The sequence below is a fragment of the Hirundo rustica genome, chromosome 7, assembly GCF_015227805.2.
Source record: "Hirundo rustica isolate bHirRus1 chromosome 7, bHirRus1.pri.v3, whole genome shotgun sequence".
NCBI lineage: Eukaryota > Metazoa > Chordata > Aves > Passeriformes > Hirundinidae > Hirundo > Hirundo rustica.
This window is the reverse complement of record NC_053456.1, coordinates 25,385,148-25,407,128: the sequence shown is the minus strand read 5'-3', so window position 1 is coordinate 25,407,128 and position 21,981 is coordinate 25,385,148. Positions and strand designations below refer to the sequence as shown.

At 40.3% G+C, this 21,981-nt stretch overlaps 1 protein-coding gene across 5 annotated transcripts in view; it reads right to left on the bottom strand.

The window, feature by feature from the left end:
* Positions 1-21,981, bottom strand: part of PARD3B (par-3 family cell polarity regulator beta) — a 393,607-nt gene that overhangs the window by 78,532 nt on the left and 293,094 nt on the right. For all 5 annotated transcript variants that reach the window (XM_058421311.1, XM_040069267.1, XM_040069269.1 and 2 more), the window contains 2 exons: positions 18,116-18,226; positions 2,271-2,567 (listed from right to left, as the gene is read on the bottom strand). In XM_058421311.1, the coding sequence (XP_058277294.1) occupies positions 2,271-2,567; positions 18,116-18,226 (408 nt within the window). The remainder of the gene's footprint in view (positions 1-2,270; positions 2,568-18,115; positions 18,227-21,981) is intronic.

Here is a 21,981-nt window from a genome sequence, read left to right as displayed (position 1 = left end):
TAACTGTGCCTTGGCTTATAAGCATCCATTATAACCCTTTCCCATCATTTTGAGGCAGATAAGGTAGTTTTCATACTTGACCCTTGGAAGCAGATTGTTTTCTTAATTAACACATTATCCAGGGATTTTTCTTTCCACATCTCTTTCTCCTTTCAATACTTTCCCTCTAGCACAGAAAGATTTCCTTGCCTGAAGTTGCCACTTTATTCAACAACTGTTGGCTGAGACCTCACGACCCACTGCATAAATTCACATAGAATTATTCATGTTTGGCACATTTCTGCTGGTGAATAACAACACCATTTTGTCTCTCAGACAAAGAGAAGAAAGATTCAAAAAAAAGAACAAAGGCAGCCTAATAAGAATCTCACATTTCCTATTTTTTTCCTAATCTGGTTACAAGCCTGAGAAATTCGACAAAGCAAAGTTGTGGGCTGTTGGTCTTTCAGAACAGCCTCTCAGTGTGACTTCTGATCATGGGCTCAGCTATGAGGTAACTCTTCCTGCCTGCCTGATGTTTTGGTTTTAGTTTTTCCAACTGAGTTATCATGTTATCATGCAATTACAGCTAAATCCACACTGAAATCCAGGATCCCAATACCAAATCCAAACTTGGTTGGGACTTCAATCTTGTCCCCATAGCAAGTCAAGAGTTCATTCACTGTAGTCAAAACCACAATACAATCAACCCACTAGAAAAAGGCAGAATGAAAGTCTTGCGCATTTCTTTTTTTCTGCATGGAAAGATAATCTATAGGCCTCACTTCAAAACTGATGATATATTTAAAATGTAAAGCTCTAAAGTCCTGTTAAAACTAAAATTACGAAGCAACTTTTATAAGTGTCTTAGTCCAGCTGAGTTACACATATATATGTTCATATTTGGAGGATACACACACCTGAATTTAGACACCTTCCACTGTGAATTCTCAGATCTTGGTTAATTGTGCTAGCACGAACTCAATTTCTGAGTGCAACTTTTGTGTGACTTCAGTGCCAATTGCCTCAAAAACCACTAGCTGGCAAAAAGTTGGGATCACTACCTCTTATTTTATGCAGAAGGGGATGAGTTAATAATATGGAAGAAAAAAACCAAAACAAAGCCTTGTCATTATGTTTGGAAAAAACTCTACCATACCGTATTTAAGTGAGAAAGAGAGAGATACTTAGCCCATTCTCTGCTGTGAACTTAGATTTATGTCAGAAGTGTTTTATTATATTTATGGTATTTATAACAATGACTCAGTAGACGTTTTTAAAGTACTATGATGCCACAAACTGGAAACACTCCTATATCTGTGCTAACATATTCCTCCAAAATTAAAGAGGGTGGTATTACATGGCACGGATTGAGGCTATGGGGAGACACTACAGATTGTAATATGAACTCAAAGCATGCACAGCTCCTAAAGGCCCCCATGTCTGTCCTCTGTCAGCTTTTCCTTACACATAGACTCGCCCACATGCTTGTACTTTGGTTTGAAAAAGCCAACATTGATATGCTAAAGCCACAAATGAAGTCTCACGTTCTTTTAGCCCCAAATTCCAGACGCGACCAGTTTTAAAATCATCATGAAGGTGGGTACATCATCAATCCAAAGGAATTTTTGTTTCCCCTTTAACCCAGGAAAAAAATGTAACCATCTTTCTTTAAGGCTGGAAGCTTGACAGTAAGGTTTAAAAATTGTTCCTTCCTTCCCACTTAGTTATTGGAAAGGCTGTGAAAAGCAATCAGTCTTGTGAAGCCACACTTCATAGTCTGCATAAAAATGCCATGATTCTCAGTCCTCTCCCCAAACTAATTGAAAGTGTGTAATATCACACAGCTGGGGAAATCTAAACCATAAACCATACAATATATCATGCTATCACACAAAACCTCTTACTAATAGGCACTTGATGATCTACAGGATCGAAAGGGATCTGAAAACTGAGATTATTTTTGCTGCAGGGTAAGAAGTTTTCCCGATTGAAAGAGGAAAAAACACTCTTTCAGCAATGCAGGAATTGAACTGCAGTCAGTTCATTCATTCTGCTTGTGAAATATGGACTTATCTTTAATGATTTCTGTTTGACTGCTATCTTGCTCAGACGCTCTGGGGTTACTGCTGCAGCAAATCTTGCTTTTGGGTAAGAGGAAATTCATGGCTTTCTGGTCAGTAAATTCAGGGGTTTGGGCCATCAGAACATCCCATGTCTGACCCCTGCCTAGGCCCAGGCTCGCTCCCCACCCAGCTATCATTTTCTCTAATGCCAGGTGGCAGTATTACCTGTCACCAGAAGTCTGTGGGTAGTGCTGCTTGTTTATTTTTGCATACAGCCCTTCCAAGTGCTCCCTCTCCATTGGTGCTGAGGAAGAATCCCGCAGAAAAACAAAGGTTTCTCCTACTGCTGGTGATGAGGGTCTGTAGATGCTTGCTGGGGGATAAACCTCTCGGAAGTGGTTCACTCTGGCGTAGTTTGGATCCACCTCATCATCATCAATGTCAGGTCCCCCAGGACCAGTGGAAAAATCACTCAGGCCTCTCAGCTGCTTTTGCCGTAACTCCTGATGCTTTGCACCAATCCTAACAAAGAAAAAGAACAAATAAACATTGGGATCTGCTTTGACAGTAACCATCACACAAATTTGAAACACCGACGCTGAGCCCAACCAGACAGAGCTTTCAGAACGCTGTGAAATTGGTGCCAGATAGAAACAGAGTGGTGCACGCTGCAATTTTGTTCTTTATCTCCGGCAATCACCTTTGTAACCAAGCTTGGTTACCATTCTGATGAAAAATAATTAATGCTGAATACAGTGAGGCTTTTCACTGGTGTGGATGCATGAACCCATACAGGTTTAATTCTATGCCTACTTTCCACATTGCAGTTGCATATACCTAACACAATCCCCAAACTTTTTATCTAAAATAGCCAGTAAAATTGTTACTGATCCTTGGTTCCTTGACCCACCTAGATTCTCCTAAATGAATTAGCTTGTGAAAAGTGGATTAAATGTGAGCGTAAATGGAGAGATGGCACATTTGTCTCAAATCAAAGGACCACATTTAATTTGATGAAGATTTAATTTTTTAAAAAATTTATTTTTGCTACATAAATGTGAAAATCATGCCTTATTATATAGGGGATGGGGACAAAGTAAAACAGCAAAGAAATTAATAGAAATTTGACAGAAATGAATTGGTACATATAAGTGAATTAAAGACTGTTACTGGCAGTATTCCACTGTGATAAAGCCTTAAGTGTTATTACAGAATACTGCTGCTAATCAGGGCCATTGTGTATTCTCTTTGGAATACTACAACATATTCAGGTAAATTTCAAGCTAAGGTGATATTCAATGATTCAACACTCCTGCTGAAGAAAAAAAAAGTACAGCAAGACTGTGAGCTCTTCTGTTAACTGCTCAGCTACTCTTCAACAGGGTGTAATTAAGTGCAGTGAGATGAATCTGGCAGAATGCTGACCACGGTATGTAATAAATAGGATTTACAGAAAATAGAGGAGCATGGAAGAAGAAACAAGGAACAGAAGAACGATACAGAGATGTGATACCTGACAGAAGTCAACATTTGCTTTTGACTGCAACTGGAAGCGCAACAGCAGTGTAAAAAGAACAATATCATTTGTAACACAGGAGTGATGAAAAGTGAAAAGGGTCTGGCAGACTTGGTTATCCCAGTAAGGCTTAATGGTCTCAGGACTCTGCATATTGAAAAATGGAGATGTCCTGGAGAAAGTCTTTAAAAGGCATGGAGAAAAAGGTTCCCTAGAAAAACAGATGAGCACACTGGAAGCTTCCATCTGACAGACAGGAACCACTAAGTGCAGAATGGGATTCATACTGCTTCTTTTGTTTCACTGGATTTGTACCATCAAAACAAATGCTAATACTTGGGAAATTGTAGATAAAAAGGTTCACAAGTAATTCTAATGAGAACAACATGCATTTCTACATTTATACTAGATGTCTACGACATATGCTTTCCACATCTCCATTAACAGTGCTAGGACATATCTAAAGGTGATGCCCGTTTTCAACACTTAAATGTAATCACACTTTACAGCAGGATGAGCCTGCATAGATGATACAATTGTCAAGAGGTGCCCACTATTCACTCTGCCTTCCCTCAGTGAAGCAGATGAGCTTTCTCCTCCCTGGTATTCAAATCCTGTGTGCCCCGCCCTGGGTACCATACGCTCTGGTTGAGCTTTGGGCACTTCAACATAGAAAGGATATCCAGCTGTTGGATGTGTCCAGAGGAGGGAAACCAAGATGATGAAAGGCCTCAAGGGTGAGACTTATGAGGGCAGCTGAGGTCACTTGGTACATTTAACCTGGGAAACTGTGGACTGCTTCATCTTCAATTAGTGAGCAGAAACCCCTAAACACAGAATTCAGTGCAGGAACATATAAGATGAGATACAAATCCTGTGGCACACATGGGAGCACAGACACACAGCACACAGGCAGAAAAATAGAAGGACATTACATTTCAAAGAATGGTCGTATCATATGTCAGTGCAGAAGGCACAGCACAGACCCGAGATGAGTCACAGCAATTTCTCAGAAAATGATGAGCCTTCATGTTCTCTGGACTAGTACATCACTGGTCCCCCAGGTATTTGAGCCTGCTTTGAAAGCAAGAGTAGTGCAGCCAGCAGCATCACGCTAATCTTGCTTTCATGTCTGATAGAACGAGTAATTTGTCCTGCTATCAATACTGGTATATTCTGCACAACAAAAGCTGGAATTAGGTCACCACAATTTTCTTTTGTTCCTGTGAATAAGCCTAGCTTCTTCAGCTTCTCCTTCTGAGCGCAATCTTCAATTGCTGCCAGTATTATAAGTCAAATCTCAAAAACAATTATTTCCATTCTATATTATACAGACTAGTCAATACCCGGCTATGTGAAATTCTTTATGATCACTGTTTCATCCTTTCAATACATCTATTACAACTGCATTAATATTTCTTGTTTTCTTTCTACTCTTCCTCACAAATCTATAAAATTTGCTCAGTGATCTCTTTTTCATTTCAATCAGACGTTCAAATATAGGGAAACAAGCTATCAGATGCCTGTTTTTTCTTTCTATTTACCCCTCCTTTTAGGCCTTTTCACATGTTTTTCACCTTTGACACTTCTCACGTTTTTGTGAAGGTTTAAATTTCCACACTGTATTTTGGCATCATGTTTTCATCCAGTTTTAAAGCAATTTTATCCATAACACATACCAGTAGGTGCCCAGGAATTCTTTACTGAGAAAAAAACCAAAACAAACAAAAAACAATCCAAAAAAAGAATCTACTGTTCCTTCCACATTCTTTAATGTTCTGCCAACTCTACTAAGCAGGTTACTTCTCTATATCCCACTCTAGTCATTCACCATTTCTGCACTTCCCTCTGAAATTCTCCCCATCTAAAACAGCAAAATCTTTATTCCCCATCCCAAAACCGCCCCCCCCCCAAACCTACTAACCAACTTAAAAACCCAAAAGACTTTTGAATTAACACAACTGTAACTGCGAACAGCTCATTGAACAATTACTACAAGACAGCTCCCAACTTGCACCATTGGACGGGTCTGGTTAAACAACTGGTGCAAATTTGTGAAGAAACATGAAATGTCCCTCAGCAAGATGATGTTGACAGTGAAACCAGAGCTGAGGAGTGGGTACAGATCACCATCTCAACAATTTAGCGTGGCACTAAATTTTCTACAAGCTTCCTGATGAGGGAAAGGGCAAAGAAAAATTCATACAGAATAAAGAGAAGATACTTGTATTTCCTTTTGAGTATCTCATACTGATTCCGCTTGCCCTCTTCCACCACTGGAACACCGTGCTCTCCAGTTAAACCACTGCACAACTGCACCAACTCCCCTTAGCTGTGTTTCTGTAAAAAGAGCCTTAGTACACAAGCAGCCAGGACAAGCAACAGAAGTGCCATACCAGGAAATGCCCTTTCTTTTTTTTTTTTTTTTCCTGTGACTCATCTTTTTCTCAATATTATCCACACATGTATCCTACTTTAGACTTTCCCTGCGACAAATAGATTGGACTCGATGATCTCAAAGGTCTTTTTCAACCTAGTTTATCCTGTGATTCTGTGAAAAAATTCAGAAAATATATAGTTTGGAAAAAAAAATATACATATAACCTTAATAGAACTTCAGGCAACTTTCTGAAAACATGTTGCATTTGTAGAAGTCAAGTGAAGACAGAATTCATATGCATACTGTCCTTCTGGACGCGGGACACAGTATTTTGAAAACACTTCTGCACACCTCATATACTGTTCAGTAGCACAACCCCAGAACTATCAATCAAGGAATGCTCTCATTTATCCTTCAAACAACCTTCCCATCTGACATGTCTGCACAAATCGCACACGGACAGTTCTCATCTAGTAACAAATGAAAAAAGCACACACCTAGAGCTCCGCAGCCAGGAAAGAGTTAACAGCCCGCCCAGCTCCTTCCAGCTGCAGCTCAGACACACGATTGAGTTACTGTGGCTTAACAAGTTATTGTGTTTCTGCTGAGCTACTGTCAATGACCACATATGTATTCACCGCCTGTGACAAACACAATGTAAAACGCTTTAGCCTGACATCGGTGACAGAGACACTGACAGGCAAAAGCTGCATTAAAAGACTGCAGAATACACAGAGCGAAGCAGCTGCAGGAAGGGATGTGAACTACCTCAAGGAAACTCCAGAAGAGCTGAGCAGAAGTGACTTTTGGAGAAGACCCAGAAATGCTTTTGGGAATGGAATGTGAGGGCTAGGAGAAGCCGTAAGAGATACTTCTCATCTCTTGGCCCAGGAGTTAGAAGCTGGGTGGGTGGATGGGTTGTGAGTGGGTAACAAGAAAATGCTGAAGCTTCTAAGACCCTGTGAAAATTAAAATACAGGACTTAATGTTGCCAATTCAATATCCCAAAGAAGGCCAGGGTCATTAAAAGCTGTGGAGCCCAAAGCTGGCCCTCAGTGGGAAATGAACAGCGAGACACTGGCTGCAGCCCAACCTGTACTTCTTGGGGGCCCAGCAGCAGCCCCAGCTCAAAATGAGCTTTGCACACTGAGGCACAGCCTGCTGAGGGTCACCCTGGACCAGCTTGAGGCTCAGACACTCACATCCTCCTGACTCACGTCTCCCAGGCTGGAGACAGGGTGCCTGCTGGCAACAGGAGACACCAGCAGCAACTCAGTGGCACTGACAGCCGCTAGGTCTGACCAGAGTGAAAAACCTGCACGTGGCAAGCTTGGTCCAGGGGAGACCATGGCGCTTTTACTTGGAGACCTGCAAGGCTGCATTTCACATCGCAACATCTGAATGTAGGAACAACCAACTGAAACAAGCCCATGACAAAAAGCACCACATTTTCAGCTTCTTCTGACTTCCCAGTGAAAGAGTAAAATCGATGTAACTTTTTTTTTTTTTTTTTAATTTACCATGCACTGGCCACGCACTTAGAGCAGAGCACAAAGAATGACGTGTTTTGAACCTCAAGGTGCATTATCTAAGTAGTCAAATGCAGGACTCAGAAAGTACTTGCTAACCAAAATAATGTATTTCACAAAGGGACTTTGTTTATACTTCAGATGAAAACAGCAACATTTCTTATATGGTGCTGTAAAAGTAACAGACTTTGTGGAAGCACGAGCAGCTACATGAATCGGCAAGACACTGGCAAAGTCAATGAAAGATATTCCTGGGGGAGAAGAGCAAATAAAAAGCAGAGACAAAAAGTGTAACAGAAACTGGGCCACAGCTCTTTCAGGATAATGTCTATTCCATTTGCAATAAGAGGAGCAGAATAAAAGTGGTGAATCGAGTGCATACCATCACCTTACAGTATACCTAAAATTAAGAGGACCTAATCCTCAAAGTCTTCTGCGATTATTGAGATGCTAAACATTCTTCTACTCAGTTGTTCCTTGTGAACAATGAATAAAAGCTACTCCATTGCTTTTTTCTCCACTCATGTGGCTCTCCCAGAGATGTACATACTGTAATGATTACTTAATTTACATCAGATTTAATATCTGCTTTCGTGTCTCATTTACCTATTTCATACATATATTGAGTAACGGGCTGTCTAGAGGCAAGCAGCCTATTTCTGCAGGAGGTCACTTAGATTTCCAGGGGGTTTAATGTTTTAATTCCTTTTTAGCGGCTAGCAAAACATATTTTGGTAACTAAAATCTTGTTTTTTCATTCATTTACATAATAGTGAAATTAATACATCCTTCCTTTAGACATTCATAAGCTATAATCACTGATGGGAATGGGTATATTTCAGTTGAATATCTGAGGAGATAATTTCAGTACAGTGATTTTAATTTTTTTAAATTCCATAATCATTTTTCAGACAGACATGATCTATAATAACATTAAAAATCCTATTCAAACCTGCCTCTTTTATCAGGAGAAGACTCACTTTTATATTTTTCTAACATCATCACCTAACAAAACTCTAGAGGCAGGCAAGTCCCATAGCTTAAAACAAAACAAAACAAAACAATCACCTCTTGCCAGCAAATTGAGGACATCTGATATGGACTCACAAAGAATCAAACAATATCTAATTTAGTATTATCTTCCAGGGTATTCTACTGGAGCCGTATTTGTCAGAAACATCCTCCCTATGAGCTATGCAAGTGTTTCTTCATTCCAGCTCATTCTATTGAGCTGGATTTGAACATCTCCCCCATAATTAGTATCTGTAATTGTAAACAAGAATAGAAACAGTCTCAGAAATAGAGAAAGGCAAGCCACAAATTCAAGGGAGTTAGAGACTAACTCAGGGTAGCAAGATATAGCTCTTGTAGCACCATTAAATGCCCCAATGATAAAACCCCACCAATCCACAAAATATTGCCTCTTCCAGAAAACAAGCTTGTGCCTGTAAAATACTGAACTGACCCAAGAAGCTGCCTTTGGAGTAATGTAAGTAAAGAAAGGGAGGACAGAAAAACCTAAGAAGGAGATAGAGCTATGCTGACCTTAAAATTTAAGATTATGAGAAACCGAAGATGAAACATAGCCCTTTCATACCACAGAATGAGGAATGGGAGCTTTGGATAGACAAGACTGAGGTCTTAATTTTCTGTCATTTATTTCAGAGGTGACAAGGAGTGATTACCGGCGTACATAGGATACTGCCCTCTAAAGAAAATCCTGGCTCTAATGAGGTCAAGTGTGTTTTCTCCTGTCCTATGAACTTCAACGAGAACATGATTTTTACCCTTGCTGTTAAATCAGAGAGAGTTTTTCTGTCTCTACATTAGTTGTACATTGGGTGAAATGCAGCAGATTACAGAAATCCAACAATCAGAAAAGCGAAGTATTTTATAATTTACTGCATTATGTAATTTTCTTTACTCACAACTACCATGGAGTTATCATTTTGAAGTCACAATATCAGGAAAATTTAGATTGTGAGGAACCCTCTGAAGGTCATCCTGCTCAATCTCTTGCCAAAAACAAGGCTGACTGCACAGATCAGGTTTCTCAGTCTCCTGTCAACAGGATGTTCCTTGTTTTGTGACAATGGGGAATAAGGAGTGAAAACATTACAGGTTTGTCAAAATGACCTTGACATCTTTCACCTGAGATGTTCTGATGCCTTTAAGAGCTCCGCCCTGCAAAATGACCTTGACTCTGCAGTGACTTTGCACCCCTTAGGCGCAGTTGCAGGGCCCAGCTCCCAGTGCTGATTTAAAGGAACTTTCAAGTTGCTGCTGTTTGCACTTTGCTGTTAAAAAGGTGTGTAAGATGCTGTGCATATCATACCTGAGTCCCTTTGTGAACATTAACTCATTCTGGAACAGTCATGAAAAGATAATTAAAATAACAATACTCTTGGAAAATAAGACTTAACTTTGCTTACACGTTAGACACTGGGAACTTAATGTCAGAACGCACACAATACCAATTGCAATCAAAGACAAGTAATCATCCCTCCAACCTCTCCAACTGACACATCAAACAAACAGTTTCAGAGAAGTTCATCAGATAAACAGAGAACAAGTATAAGGTAACCACAGTATACCTGCAGAAGAGCTATGGGGAGACAAAAACATCCACTTATGAATGGAATCACTGCCAGTGACTCACTTGGCTCCAGCAATTGCTGTAGCAGGTATCAATCAAAAACATTGAGGATTGTTAACACTGTCTTAAGAAAAATACCAGAGGCACTGCAGTGACCATGGGAAGGCACAACATCGATCTGACACCTCATGAAAACCCAACATTCACAACCACATGCAGGAACACAACTCGGGACAGACCCAGGAAAGCTGGTACCCACTGAGTCCCCTGGGCCACCTCTGTCAGTAAGGGGGTATTCTTGGAACATCTCCTGAATAGGTACTTGCAGCTCCACTTCTTAGTGACACCTCAGGAGTTCACAACCATCTCTGCAACTGCATAAACGTTATGCCTTCATTTGAATGAAATCCTAGTGGAAGGAACTAGCTTCATGTGATATGATACTCCATGCACACTTCTTAATTCTACACACCACATTGAACCTGGAACCTATTGAACAGAATTTCTCTGTACAAGAACAGGAACAGTCTCCATCTGTTAGTCTGGGATTCACAGGTTGTTTCTAATTAACAGTCCTTGATTTGAAAGCAAAACTCAGCTTTGCCCGAGCAGTCAAAGCTTTAAGACTTTCAGGTATTTTGGTTTAAGATCACTATGGAGATTTACACATGCAAACAGGTTTCCTGCCTGTCTATCCCCATGAGCTGCATTCTCATTTTTATGCTGTAGTAGCTAAGGGAGTCTGAAACCAGGAATTCTGTGTCGTGGCACTACTTCAAAGTGCATGCCAACGATTTATGATGGACTGTCATAAATCACAAATGGAAGGGCAAGGAATGAAATGTTGCTTCCAAGTAATTCTTATGCCCTTATTGATTCCAGAGTGGGAGAGAGCTGACCTACATTCAGTACTGCATCAGAGAAATCTGTAGGCCAGGGTAGTCCATCTCCTAGAAAGCACTCTTTTAGCCTGGTTGGCGAGTACCTGGGACAATTTCACTTTATTAATTTGGCCTCTAAGTTTCTAGCAGCATTTCAGGTTTACAGAACCAAAAGAACCATCAAGTAATAAAGCTCTGATATATACAGAAGAAAACCAGGCATTGGCGCTTTTAAGCAAGAAAGAGCCAGGCCATTGCCACTGCTCTGACCCCTTAGGTGGACAGCTGGGACACCTTGTAAAAACATGTCTCCAGATCACACCAGTGCCACAAGGATGAGCAAAACAAGGATGCTAAATGGCTTGGATGAGACTTCCATGCTTACATTTTGAGAGCACAGCTATGACACCCAGAAGTGCTATTTCCATCGGTGTGAAACACCTGGAAGAGCACTGTGAGAGCTGAAGAAAAAGGCCAATTCCATACGCCACTCTGTTATCATCAGTTCTTACTGTTCTTAACCTGGGACAATCTGGGACCAACTATAGACCTAATGCCATCTTGAGAATGTCCTCCAGCAGTAAAAAAGCCAAACAAAGCAGCTCAGAAATAGCTGTCTGGCTGTACAACAAAGCCATGAAAGGTAGGTGAGACCCATCTACCTCAGCTACTCGTAACCAAACATCAATCTCCCAGTGTTCCACGGCAGGCTTTTATTACATGTTCTGGTATGCAGAGCAGCAGCAGATCTAAAATGAGAATCATTCAGAATCAATGGGTTGGGATTAATCTGTCCTCCTGTCCAGTGCAAGTGCTGCAGTAATAAACAGTAATAAACAGAAATCTGATAACTTCATACTGTCAGGACAAAATGAAACTATGACCTTGACCTGTGCAACAGCATCCCGTAATTTTTTCATAACTTCAACATACCATACTACACGGCTATGATCTAATAAGAATCTAAAAGTAATTAACTGGAATTTTTGAAAACTGAAGCCTTAATTAAATATGTATTCTTATCAGGGTGGCAAGCCAGCAATAAATTGGGACATTTAAAAAACTGGGATCCAATCCAATCCGTGATCTGATCAGGGTTCAATGGTTATAATAAATTGGGAGTATTAAAACTGGGATCACATCCAACACTTTATTTTGTCTAAACCACAGGACCTAGCTGTGCTGCAAAGTCAGGAACACTCAATGAACAGATATACCATGTTGGATTAACCCTTAATAAATAATGATGCACAAGCTCAGGTGTCCCCAAAACATGTGGTTTAGCACAGAGCTTAACGGTGAGAAGAGCAATTACGAACATTTTATCAGAGATCAATATGAACTCTAAACAGCCATAATAATGCTTCTAGACTTGGCAGGAGGAATACACAGGAACAACAGCTACATGGGGTCACCAACAATGCGTGCATGTATGAATGTGTGCTAAGATGCCCTATGCATTTAAAAAAATCATACTTTGATTTTTGCAACAGTCTGAACTTCAGCTTTTGATTCAAAGCAATTTGGCTATCCATCTATTCTCATTTTCATTTTGGTTTCCAGTAACATACAAACTGTTTGCAATTAAATATAATAAAACAAATGCTGACAGAAAGGGAATGAAGTTTCACTTCCAAGTACTCTCTCCTCTCTAAGTGGACTCTAAATGTTTTTATTTCTGTATGATGCATCCCTTCATGCAGGGATCTTGCAGCTGCAAAATTAAACCTCTGTTTGCCAAATATCAAAAACATATGTATCAATTTTTTAACTATGGGAAGAGGCAACAAGCATCAGGGCTGATAACATGAGAGAAATGCTCTTCAGTTGCTGGAAGGTTTCTGAAAAGCAAAGTAACATCAGTCTTTAATATAAAAACTGAAACCATTTAGTTTTACTGAAATCTGAGATACAGTATAACTTAAGCATTCAGTTCAGACATTGAGAAAGCAGGGGCCAGATATTCCTTCTGCTTCTCTAACACTCTACTCCAACCTTAGTACTATTACAAAATTTTTCTCAATTAATTCCAATGAGGGGTACAAAACCAATACTGTTTTAATAAAACTACTCTCACAAAAATGTGCAGGGGATTATTTTTCACATGGAGTGCCCCCTTATTAACTTACTCTGATGCTACTTTAAAATAATCCTCCCATTTTCAACAAGGTGCTTCATTTTGTAAATTTTATTCTAATGTCAAGTAAGTGTTCAATTCAACTCTGTTGGAAGACTTAGGTCTCAGTAGGAAAATCCCAGTAAAATAATACTAAACAAACAGAAAAAAATACTTTTCTATCAATTGATAGTAACTTTATTTGCATGTAAAAGGCAAAAAAGTCATGATGTGTAAAACTCATCCATCTAATATATTTATCCAGTTCATTTTACAATGACATTCAAATGTTAGAAAATGAAAAGAACCCCAATTGAGTGGGAAAGAAACGGAGGAAGGGATGAAATCTTTGAGGGAAGGAAAAGACAAGGCCTCTTCCAATATTTAATAACGTAGCAAACATTTTGTTGTTGAAATGATAAATTCTGAGTAATTTACACTGAACACTCTAAAAATACATATTTGAGTCAGCTTGATCAAAATAACCCTCAGATATAGCATTTGTTTCTTCCTTTTATGGGCAGATTCTCGACCTTTGGAGCACATGCTTTATTACAGCCAAACCCTTTGAAGCATGAGCAAAACGATGAGTTTATTTAAAATAAGGAATCAGTCCAATGGAAATGGAGCACGTGGCTTGTGTAAGGAAGGACAAACCACCACCACCACAAAGAACTGTACCACCAGTTAAGTCAATACTCCTGAACTATCACGAGCTCCTGTCTTTTTCCACTCAAGTTTCACTGACATGGCATCACCTTGGCATAATGAAAACTAAAGGAGGTAGGGAGAGAAGAAGAAAATAATTTAAAGGAGGTGCTGAATTCATATTCAATTGGACACAGATAAGGCAATTACTAAAGAAGGAATGCCTAACATCCCAAGTTCCTGTTCACCACTTGAAGCTTGCAGAAGTAGTAGTCATGTAATAAAGTACTGGCTTTGAAAAGAAAGGAAGCCTGGGGCTGAGGTCTGGGATCAACTCTTAACCTGACAGGGACTTCTTAGGAACCTGGACAAGCAGCTGCACTGCCTGCATGCCACATTCCCACTCACAGGACACTTGCTTTTTCCTGTCAGATCTTCTCTCTTCCACCTCGACTGTAAGTGCTTGGGGTTAGGCCCAAGTTTTCCTAACAGCAATGAACACAATGAGACCTTGATCTTGGTGGGGATTGCTAGGGAATACAAGCAGTAAAAAAAAAAAAAAAAAAGATACCAGCATTTCAGTGCAGGATGTGGAGCTGCTTCAGAGAACTGCAGCTACGAGGCAGCACAGAGAATTGTACTGACAACTGAGACTGGGACAATGTGGAATGGAAATAGAAATTACTAGGCTAGCGAAATACTAATTTTTTTTTTTCACTTTCTGAGGTTCAAATCTGCAACTTGGCAGCCCATAAAAGGAGCTGCCAGGCAAATTTATGTTGAGGACCAATGTGCAAACAAATCCTGTCCTTCTGGGAATCATCTGCATTACAGAGTGAGCACTGAATACTCTGTCTGCATACGCCCACTAGCTCTAACACATTCTGGATGTGCCAGACTTGTTGCACATGCACTGTTCAATTCCTTCCCTGTGCAAGCAGGAAATCCAACCTGCTCCAGGCACGATGGGCTTACACTCATGCAGCACACCAGTAAGAGCTGATGTTTCCCGTCAGAGCCAGAGTCACTGAGCTTGCACTGCACAGCCAGCCCATAATTGTGCAGTGAACACAGCTGACACTTTTGTACGTTTAAAGCATATCAAAATTTCTGGAAGAAGGCTGCAGTCTTTACAGAAAGCCTATGTCTGGGATTTTGTGAAATATTGTTGTGCCTATCCAATACCAATCAAAAAAACTCTGCAAAACTATGAGAGACAGCCTAGTCCTGTAAACTGAAAATGCACTTCCTACAAAAAAATATTTCTCAGCTGAGATCTTGGAACAGTATTCTGCTTTTTGGAGAGCTGCCAAGCATATATTGCATGCAAAACCAATATCCAAAACCAGGCGAGTTCCACAGCTGCTAAGATGCTGAAAAGCACTTGATCATTAATCCTGTCACACCCAGCCCAAAAATCAACTATTCCAACCTCTTCCACTAGTGTCCAAAATGGACAACATGGCCTCTGAAAAAGAAAAAACAAACCAAAAAACCCAGTCAGATGAAAAATCACAGTATCAGTTAGTATGGTAAGCAGTCAACATTTAAGAAAACTGTTTAAACAAAACATCTGACTTTAGGATTGTAATAATTGAACTGAGGATCTGAACAAGAATTAGTTATACAGCTAACCTTGGAAAAGTAAAATTAGATGTGCGTTTAAGTTACTCTAGAAAGGCTACATGTTAGAAAAGCAATTTTGGTTTGTTCAAGCTGTTAAATATAGGATTTGATCACAGGTATCAGGGGACAAAACTTGCTACATTTCTATAGTCTGTTCTACTATTACATCCCCAGTAGTTTCAACATACGCTCATCTCACTCAACAAGAACGGACCTGAAAATGTGAATGTGTTCCACTAAGCTTCAGTTTTATAAATACAAGACCAAGTATGCAGGATTGCAGCTAGTGAAGTCATAGGAGCAGATGATCTATGGTGTGAATGTGCCACAAGCTTTTCCTTGCCAATATGTGCATTAAAATCTTGGACTTGAATTACATTATAGAATTACTAAATCTTGGGACAGAGCTATAAAACTTGCCTTTACTGTCTTACTGAGCATCACCATTAGGTGAACAGTCAACAACTAAGCAAAAGGACTGATCTACTTTCAAGTCAGGTAATGTCTCCTTACTGATTTTAATCAATTTCCCAAATAGTTTTTACCCATATAGGACAAGTAGATTCTTTATATAATTTTCCTCTTAAGAAAGCCTTTTCTATTTTATGACCATCTCATGAAAGGTTCAATAATAAGCCTGTAGGTAATCTTATGTGGGCAAACACATAGCCATGCTCTTACTTCATTTAGAAATTTGAAGCAAATTGCTTGTTTTTACAGCACGTGTTGCATTCCCTTGAGGATAGCATAGCCAGAGTTTCTTCACTACTTTTCTGGGATTTTTGTTTTTTTTAATTTTTAATTTGAATCCCCCAGATACACAAGATACAAAAGTGTGATATTCCTGATACCTGATACAAAACTGTGATATTCCTATTCTTGTGCCTTACAGAAGAAGAATCAAGTGAGTGAGTTAAAAATATCATCTTGGTTCATCAACTTCCCAACACACCTGCTGTTCTCGATTTCAGTCACAAACTCCTCCAGGTCAAAACTGAAATCATTACTAGAGAAACCAGAATGATGAAGACATTGAGCTGCCAGTTTCTAATGCAGCCGTACCAAGTTACTGTCAATCAGTGACTGTAATTAAAAAAAAACAAACCACACAACGCTAAAGAAATATTAAGAACAATTATCTTGTGTCCAATTGGAACGTTAGACCTCTAGACAGAAGGGTTCATTCCGTCCAGCCTGCCAACATTTTAGTAAATGACACTGGCCCTTTAACAGATGGGATACATGCTTCTTAGCTTGCCAGGATCCTAATAAAAGACACTGGCTTCTTTAAAATGAAGGACACATACCTCTCAAATTGCCAGTATCCAAATTGGGAGTCAGCAGTTTAATATAAAGGCACTCATCAATCTGGTAAAATCGAGGACACGGCACAGAAATTTTAAAACAAATGGTACAAAGTTTCTCCTGACACTACTCAGATGAACTAAATACTTAAGCAGCGGCTAAGCATATCCAGTAGCAGCGCTGTAGTAACTAGATACCTTGCCAGCTTTTAAAACAGTAAAAATTAGCAGCAGACTTCAAGGGTTTGGACTGACTTTTTTCCCCAATCAAACCCATAAGCTACCAGCCCCTATAGGGCTGGCCACACACTGCATGGCTCAAATGAAAGCAGGGCGTCTTTCCCAGGGCACTAACCAGTACCACAAAGATTGAGCTGTGTGGAAACACTGTCTGCCCAAAAGGAACTGTGTCTGTTTCCATTCCCTCTCCCAGGAGCAGGATGCTCCAGTGAAGGAGAGAGACCTCTGAAAGTTTTCTGCTTACACGGACAGAATGTATTACTACAACTTATAAAGTTTTACAGCATCTGCAGACACTTCTTGAGAGCCAGAAACTATGGGCTCCTTAACTTTTCTGATAGCAGCCATCAGAGGGAAACAAAGACCTTTTTCAGCATATGAAATACTTCTACATGAGTTGGGGAAAGGAAAGCGGAGTTTTCTGAACCTTGTTGACACCGACAAACTGTTTCCAGTTTCTGAAGAGTAGACATGGGAAAGAACAGAAAACTGTAAAATCTCTTCATCTGGAAAGATAAGGAATTCACTAAAACTGAGCATAGGAAAGTTTATTTTATAAACAGAACAGACTCCCAGGGTCTTAAAATACAACAACTCCTAGCAGGCACACACCCAGCTTCTTGCCTTGCCCCTCTTTCCCATCCCACTGCTGGCAGACTCCTGCCTCTGGAGACTGATTTTAACCATCTGAACCTTCTTTCTTCCAGGTGTTTCCTCGGCATATTCCACACTTGTTGCATACAAGTTTCTGCAACATGTGGCTTACCAGCAAACACTGTGCACAGAAGAACATACCAAAGTACAAAAACTACTATTCGATGGCAAGGCCAGCTGAAGCCAGAGAGGTCTGAAGTGCTGGAAAACAATGGCAGAAGCTGTCAGGAGAGAAGGGAGGAGGTTCTTGCTGTAGAGAAGTAGAGGAGAAAATTACCAAGTCAACTGGCCTTGGGAATGGGCAGCGGTGAAACAGGTTTTGAAGGAACTGATCTTCACCAGCTAAAGCAGAAGCTGGGATTTGAATGCAACAGTGAAATTCACAGAAAGTGCAGGAGAACGACAGGCTCCAGTCACACAGCAGCTCTGACTCGGCCAGGACTAGCCTAATGCTCTGGCTTGCCTGGGCCTGACTGCAGTGGGCATTGTCTGGGACAGGCTGGCGGGCTGTTCCTTCAAGAAACCCCTTGCTCTGAAGTTTCTCACTTGATGAACAAAGATGCTGCTGCCATTTACTCACCTTTCACGCTCATCTTTCATTTTCTCCAGCTCCTCCTCTTTAAGCATGCCTTGCTTTGGAGTCTCCTTCTGATCTGCCTTCCCACTTTTATCTTCTTTCTTCTTTCCAAATCTGTTAGAGATATCAAAGAAGGAGTCATGAGGAAATAATTACAGAAGAAAAAACATTACTTATCTATCATAAACCAGAGAAATTTTAGGCAATCAAAACATCGAGTTTTTATCTTGGTGACTCATAAATTTCCCACATTGCAAGATATGTTATCAGTATTACCTGGGCCATATGCAAGAGGAAGGACTGCTTACAAATTGATTTGGACCCTGTACTTTTGAAAGCTATTGCTTGAAACTTAGTTGAAAAGCCCCGTCAAATCTGAAATGCAGGGCATTGCAGTGCTGGAATATTGATTATGGCACATTTTTAAGTGAATCAAGGTTCCTCTTGCCACATGACCGCTCTCTGAAAGTCATCTGCAGTGGCTGTGGTGTCAGCACCCAGACTGGGCCACTGCTCTGCTCCTACCAGTAACTACAGTCTCTCATTCATCATGCCCTAATTTTAGGATTTGTTCTTTGTTTAAATGAGGATGCAATCAGAAAGAATAAAATCTTGCTTTATTCCAAGAGTGCAAACCTAGACAGTTCATAAGAGCTCTTTTTTAAAACTTCTGGGGTTTTCTTTCTGCCTAGTAATATACCATCATGTAATACTTATACTGTGAAAGTCCTCTGGAGGCCCCAATGGGTTTGGGGCTTGCACTGTTGTTTTATACACTGTACAAATGTGCATAACAAGTCTGCTTTACCCAGCCTATGAAAGGTGGCTGAACTGGGGAGCTACATTTAATTTCTGGTGGAGTTAGACAGAATACTGGGGTCAAATACACTCATGAATTATGGACCAAACAAAAAGTTTAAACCCTCCCCTCCTCTTCATGAATTTAAAATTCTCTGTTCCACAAATAAAGGATCAGCCTGTGCCCTCCCCTGCAAATGAATGTGTCCTTATATGCATGACAACAATGTAAAGAAAAGTAATTACTACTTGATTAAATATACTACATTGCAAACTAATTACTCTGACTCAAAACTGCAAACTCTTCTGTGAAAGTCAGCAGCATTGCCTCCGTGATCTTTCTTTTACCCTTTTTATTTTTCCTGTCAGCCCAAACTGCGTCAAGTGGAACAGCTGAACTACTGTGACTATACCTAAGTTGTAAATCACTGACCTTATGTTTCTCCACAGACAAAAGCAGAAATTTTGCAAATAGTCAGGCTCATAAGACAATGATCCAATTTTTTTGTGACTTTAATTAGTAATTCTGAGCTTGCAGTCAAATTAAGTTACTGGAAGCTCTGCAGCAAGTTTTCCAAACAATAAGAACTTGGTTAGAAAGGGAATGATGGATGTGAGAGACAGACACATAGCATGTGGTACTAATAACAAGGGCAAATACTACAGGTAGTAACATGAGATGCTTTATTGTGTCTCTGTCATGGACTGTGCTGAGGAGCAGAGTCCTGTCAGTGTATGGTTTTCTCTTCTTTCCTATGTGTCTCAATAGAGATAGATGGTGTCTTGCATTCTTTGAGGGATCCTTTGCTCAAAATATACATACACCCTGTCTACAAACAACCTTCTGTTCTTTCCTCATGGTCCCTACTCATTTCAGTGCTTCCAGAAATACAGTGTATACTTTCCACATTTTTTCTTTTTCTGAGTGCAGAGCAGCACACTGATTCCACTGCTTCTTTCTGAGTTCCAGCTGAGTCCCGAGAGGCTGGAGTCACACACCCCATCAGAAGGTGGCGGTGGATGTGAAGGCAGCAGTCAGGAAACAGGAGAGAGAGACAGAGGTTGTGCCCAGAGTGAGGAGAAACTGAGTAAGGTGGGTGCACAGGTATGAAATGACCCAGATGAAAAAGAGAAGCCAAATGAAACTCTGTATACATTACTCTACAGAAATGCCAGGCAGCCAAATCACCTGGGTACGAGCACCAGCAGGCTGCTCCTGAAACACCCCTGCTCTCCGACACTTGCTCATGCTGGGAAGGTCTCATAGCAGTTTTCTCAAGGGGCCATATTAGCGCTTGCATCTTGGTCATAATCCAGCTCTGGTATTTTGTTTATATTCAGACTGCCCGCTTTTCTCTCACAGCTTCAATTAGAGGTTTGTGGAGTTTCATATTTGACTGTAGCATGTATTGATTTTGAAAACATTATTCTTGGGCATTTTGTATTGCTGCAGGGAGTTGAAGTTGGATATGTTGCATACTCAAGAGGAATGTAAAAAAGAAACAAAACTGGTCTTTAACATGCGTCCCTTTCAAGTCTAGATATTATTTCTTGCCTACTGGAGAAATACATTTTAAATAAAATAAAGTGACAATTTTGATTGCAAGAACTGCCAACATGACAAACCTTACAAAAACAGTACTGTTTGCTGGTAGAGCTGCTCTTGCCATAAATTTGGCAAGTTTCAGTGTAACTATGATCTGGGAATAAGTTGGTCTCAATGAAAACAACTTTTGTTGTTGTGCTGCATCAAAGGCAATGTGGCCAGCAGGTTGAGGGAGGTGATTTTGCCCTTCCACTCCACTCCACTCTCGTGGGACCCCCGAGCGCCGCATCCAGCTCTTGAGGCTCCAACATACTAAAGGATGTGGAGCTGTGGGAGTGAGTCCAGCCACAAAGATGGTCAGAGGGCTGAAGCACCTCTCCTGTCAAGAAAAGCTGAGAGAGCTCGGGTTGTTCAGCCTGGAGAAGGCTCCAGGGAGACCTTACAGCACCCTCCAGTATCAAAAGGGGGCTACAAAAGAGATGGAAAGGGACTTTTCCCAAGGGCAGGGAGTGATAGGACACGGGAGAACGGCTTCAAAGTGAAAAGGGTCGATTTAGATTAGATATTAGGATGAAATTGCTCACTGAGGATGGTGAGGCACTGGACCAGGTTGCCCAGGGAAACTGTGGAGTCGCTGGAGGTGTTCAAGGCCAGGCTGGACAGGACTCAGGAACCCGGGACAGTGGAAAGTGTCCCTTGCCTATGGCAGGGTGGAATTGGGTGATCTTAAATGTCCCTTCCAACCCAAACTATTAAATGATTCTATGACTATTTCTTTGCAGTTTTTTGCTTTGCATAGGATTTATGCAGGCTTACAATTTTGACTTGTTATACTAAGTATGCAGCACATTAATAGCTCAAGGCTAGGGAAATATTCAGATGAAGGTGGAGTTTTTTGGGGTTTTTTTTGGGCCTGTTCTGCACATTGCTATACCATAAAAATCCATTTTCTTATTATTACTGTTTTTCATTCTGTTCTCTTATTATGTTTTTTCAGCTCAACAAAAATCTTGCACAAATACTAGAAAATAAAAGCAGCACAAAAGTTAACACTGCTAAGAAAAGCAATATACACAGACAGCGTTAAGCCACAAAGAACCCAGTATCATCTCTGCCTGAATTTATACACCCTGCCCTAAAAGTTATGGTTTGCTCACTGATGTGTTCTAATTGCCATGGGCTTCTGATGATACAATTAACTTCCAGCCATTGTAATTTTGCATGGGTTTTTGCACTACAGGCTTAATAGTCTCTACTACTTATTGGAACAACAACAACAAAAAGGTAGTAAGAGTACTGCTGCATGATCAAATGAGGTTTGACCATATTATCATTGATATCAGTATGAGGGTCTCCACTGATGTCAACAAGAACAGGATAAAATCTGTTGTCAAATTATACTATGGAATTAATCAAATCCATATTAAAATTCTATGGAAACTGAATGGCTTTAGGATTTGAAAACGCCAATTCTCCAGGCAATGAATAATTGGACTGTGGTAAAATCTGCCTTCCATATTAATAC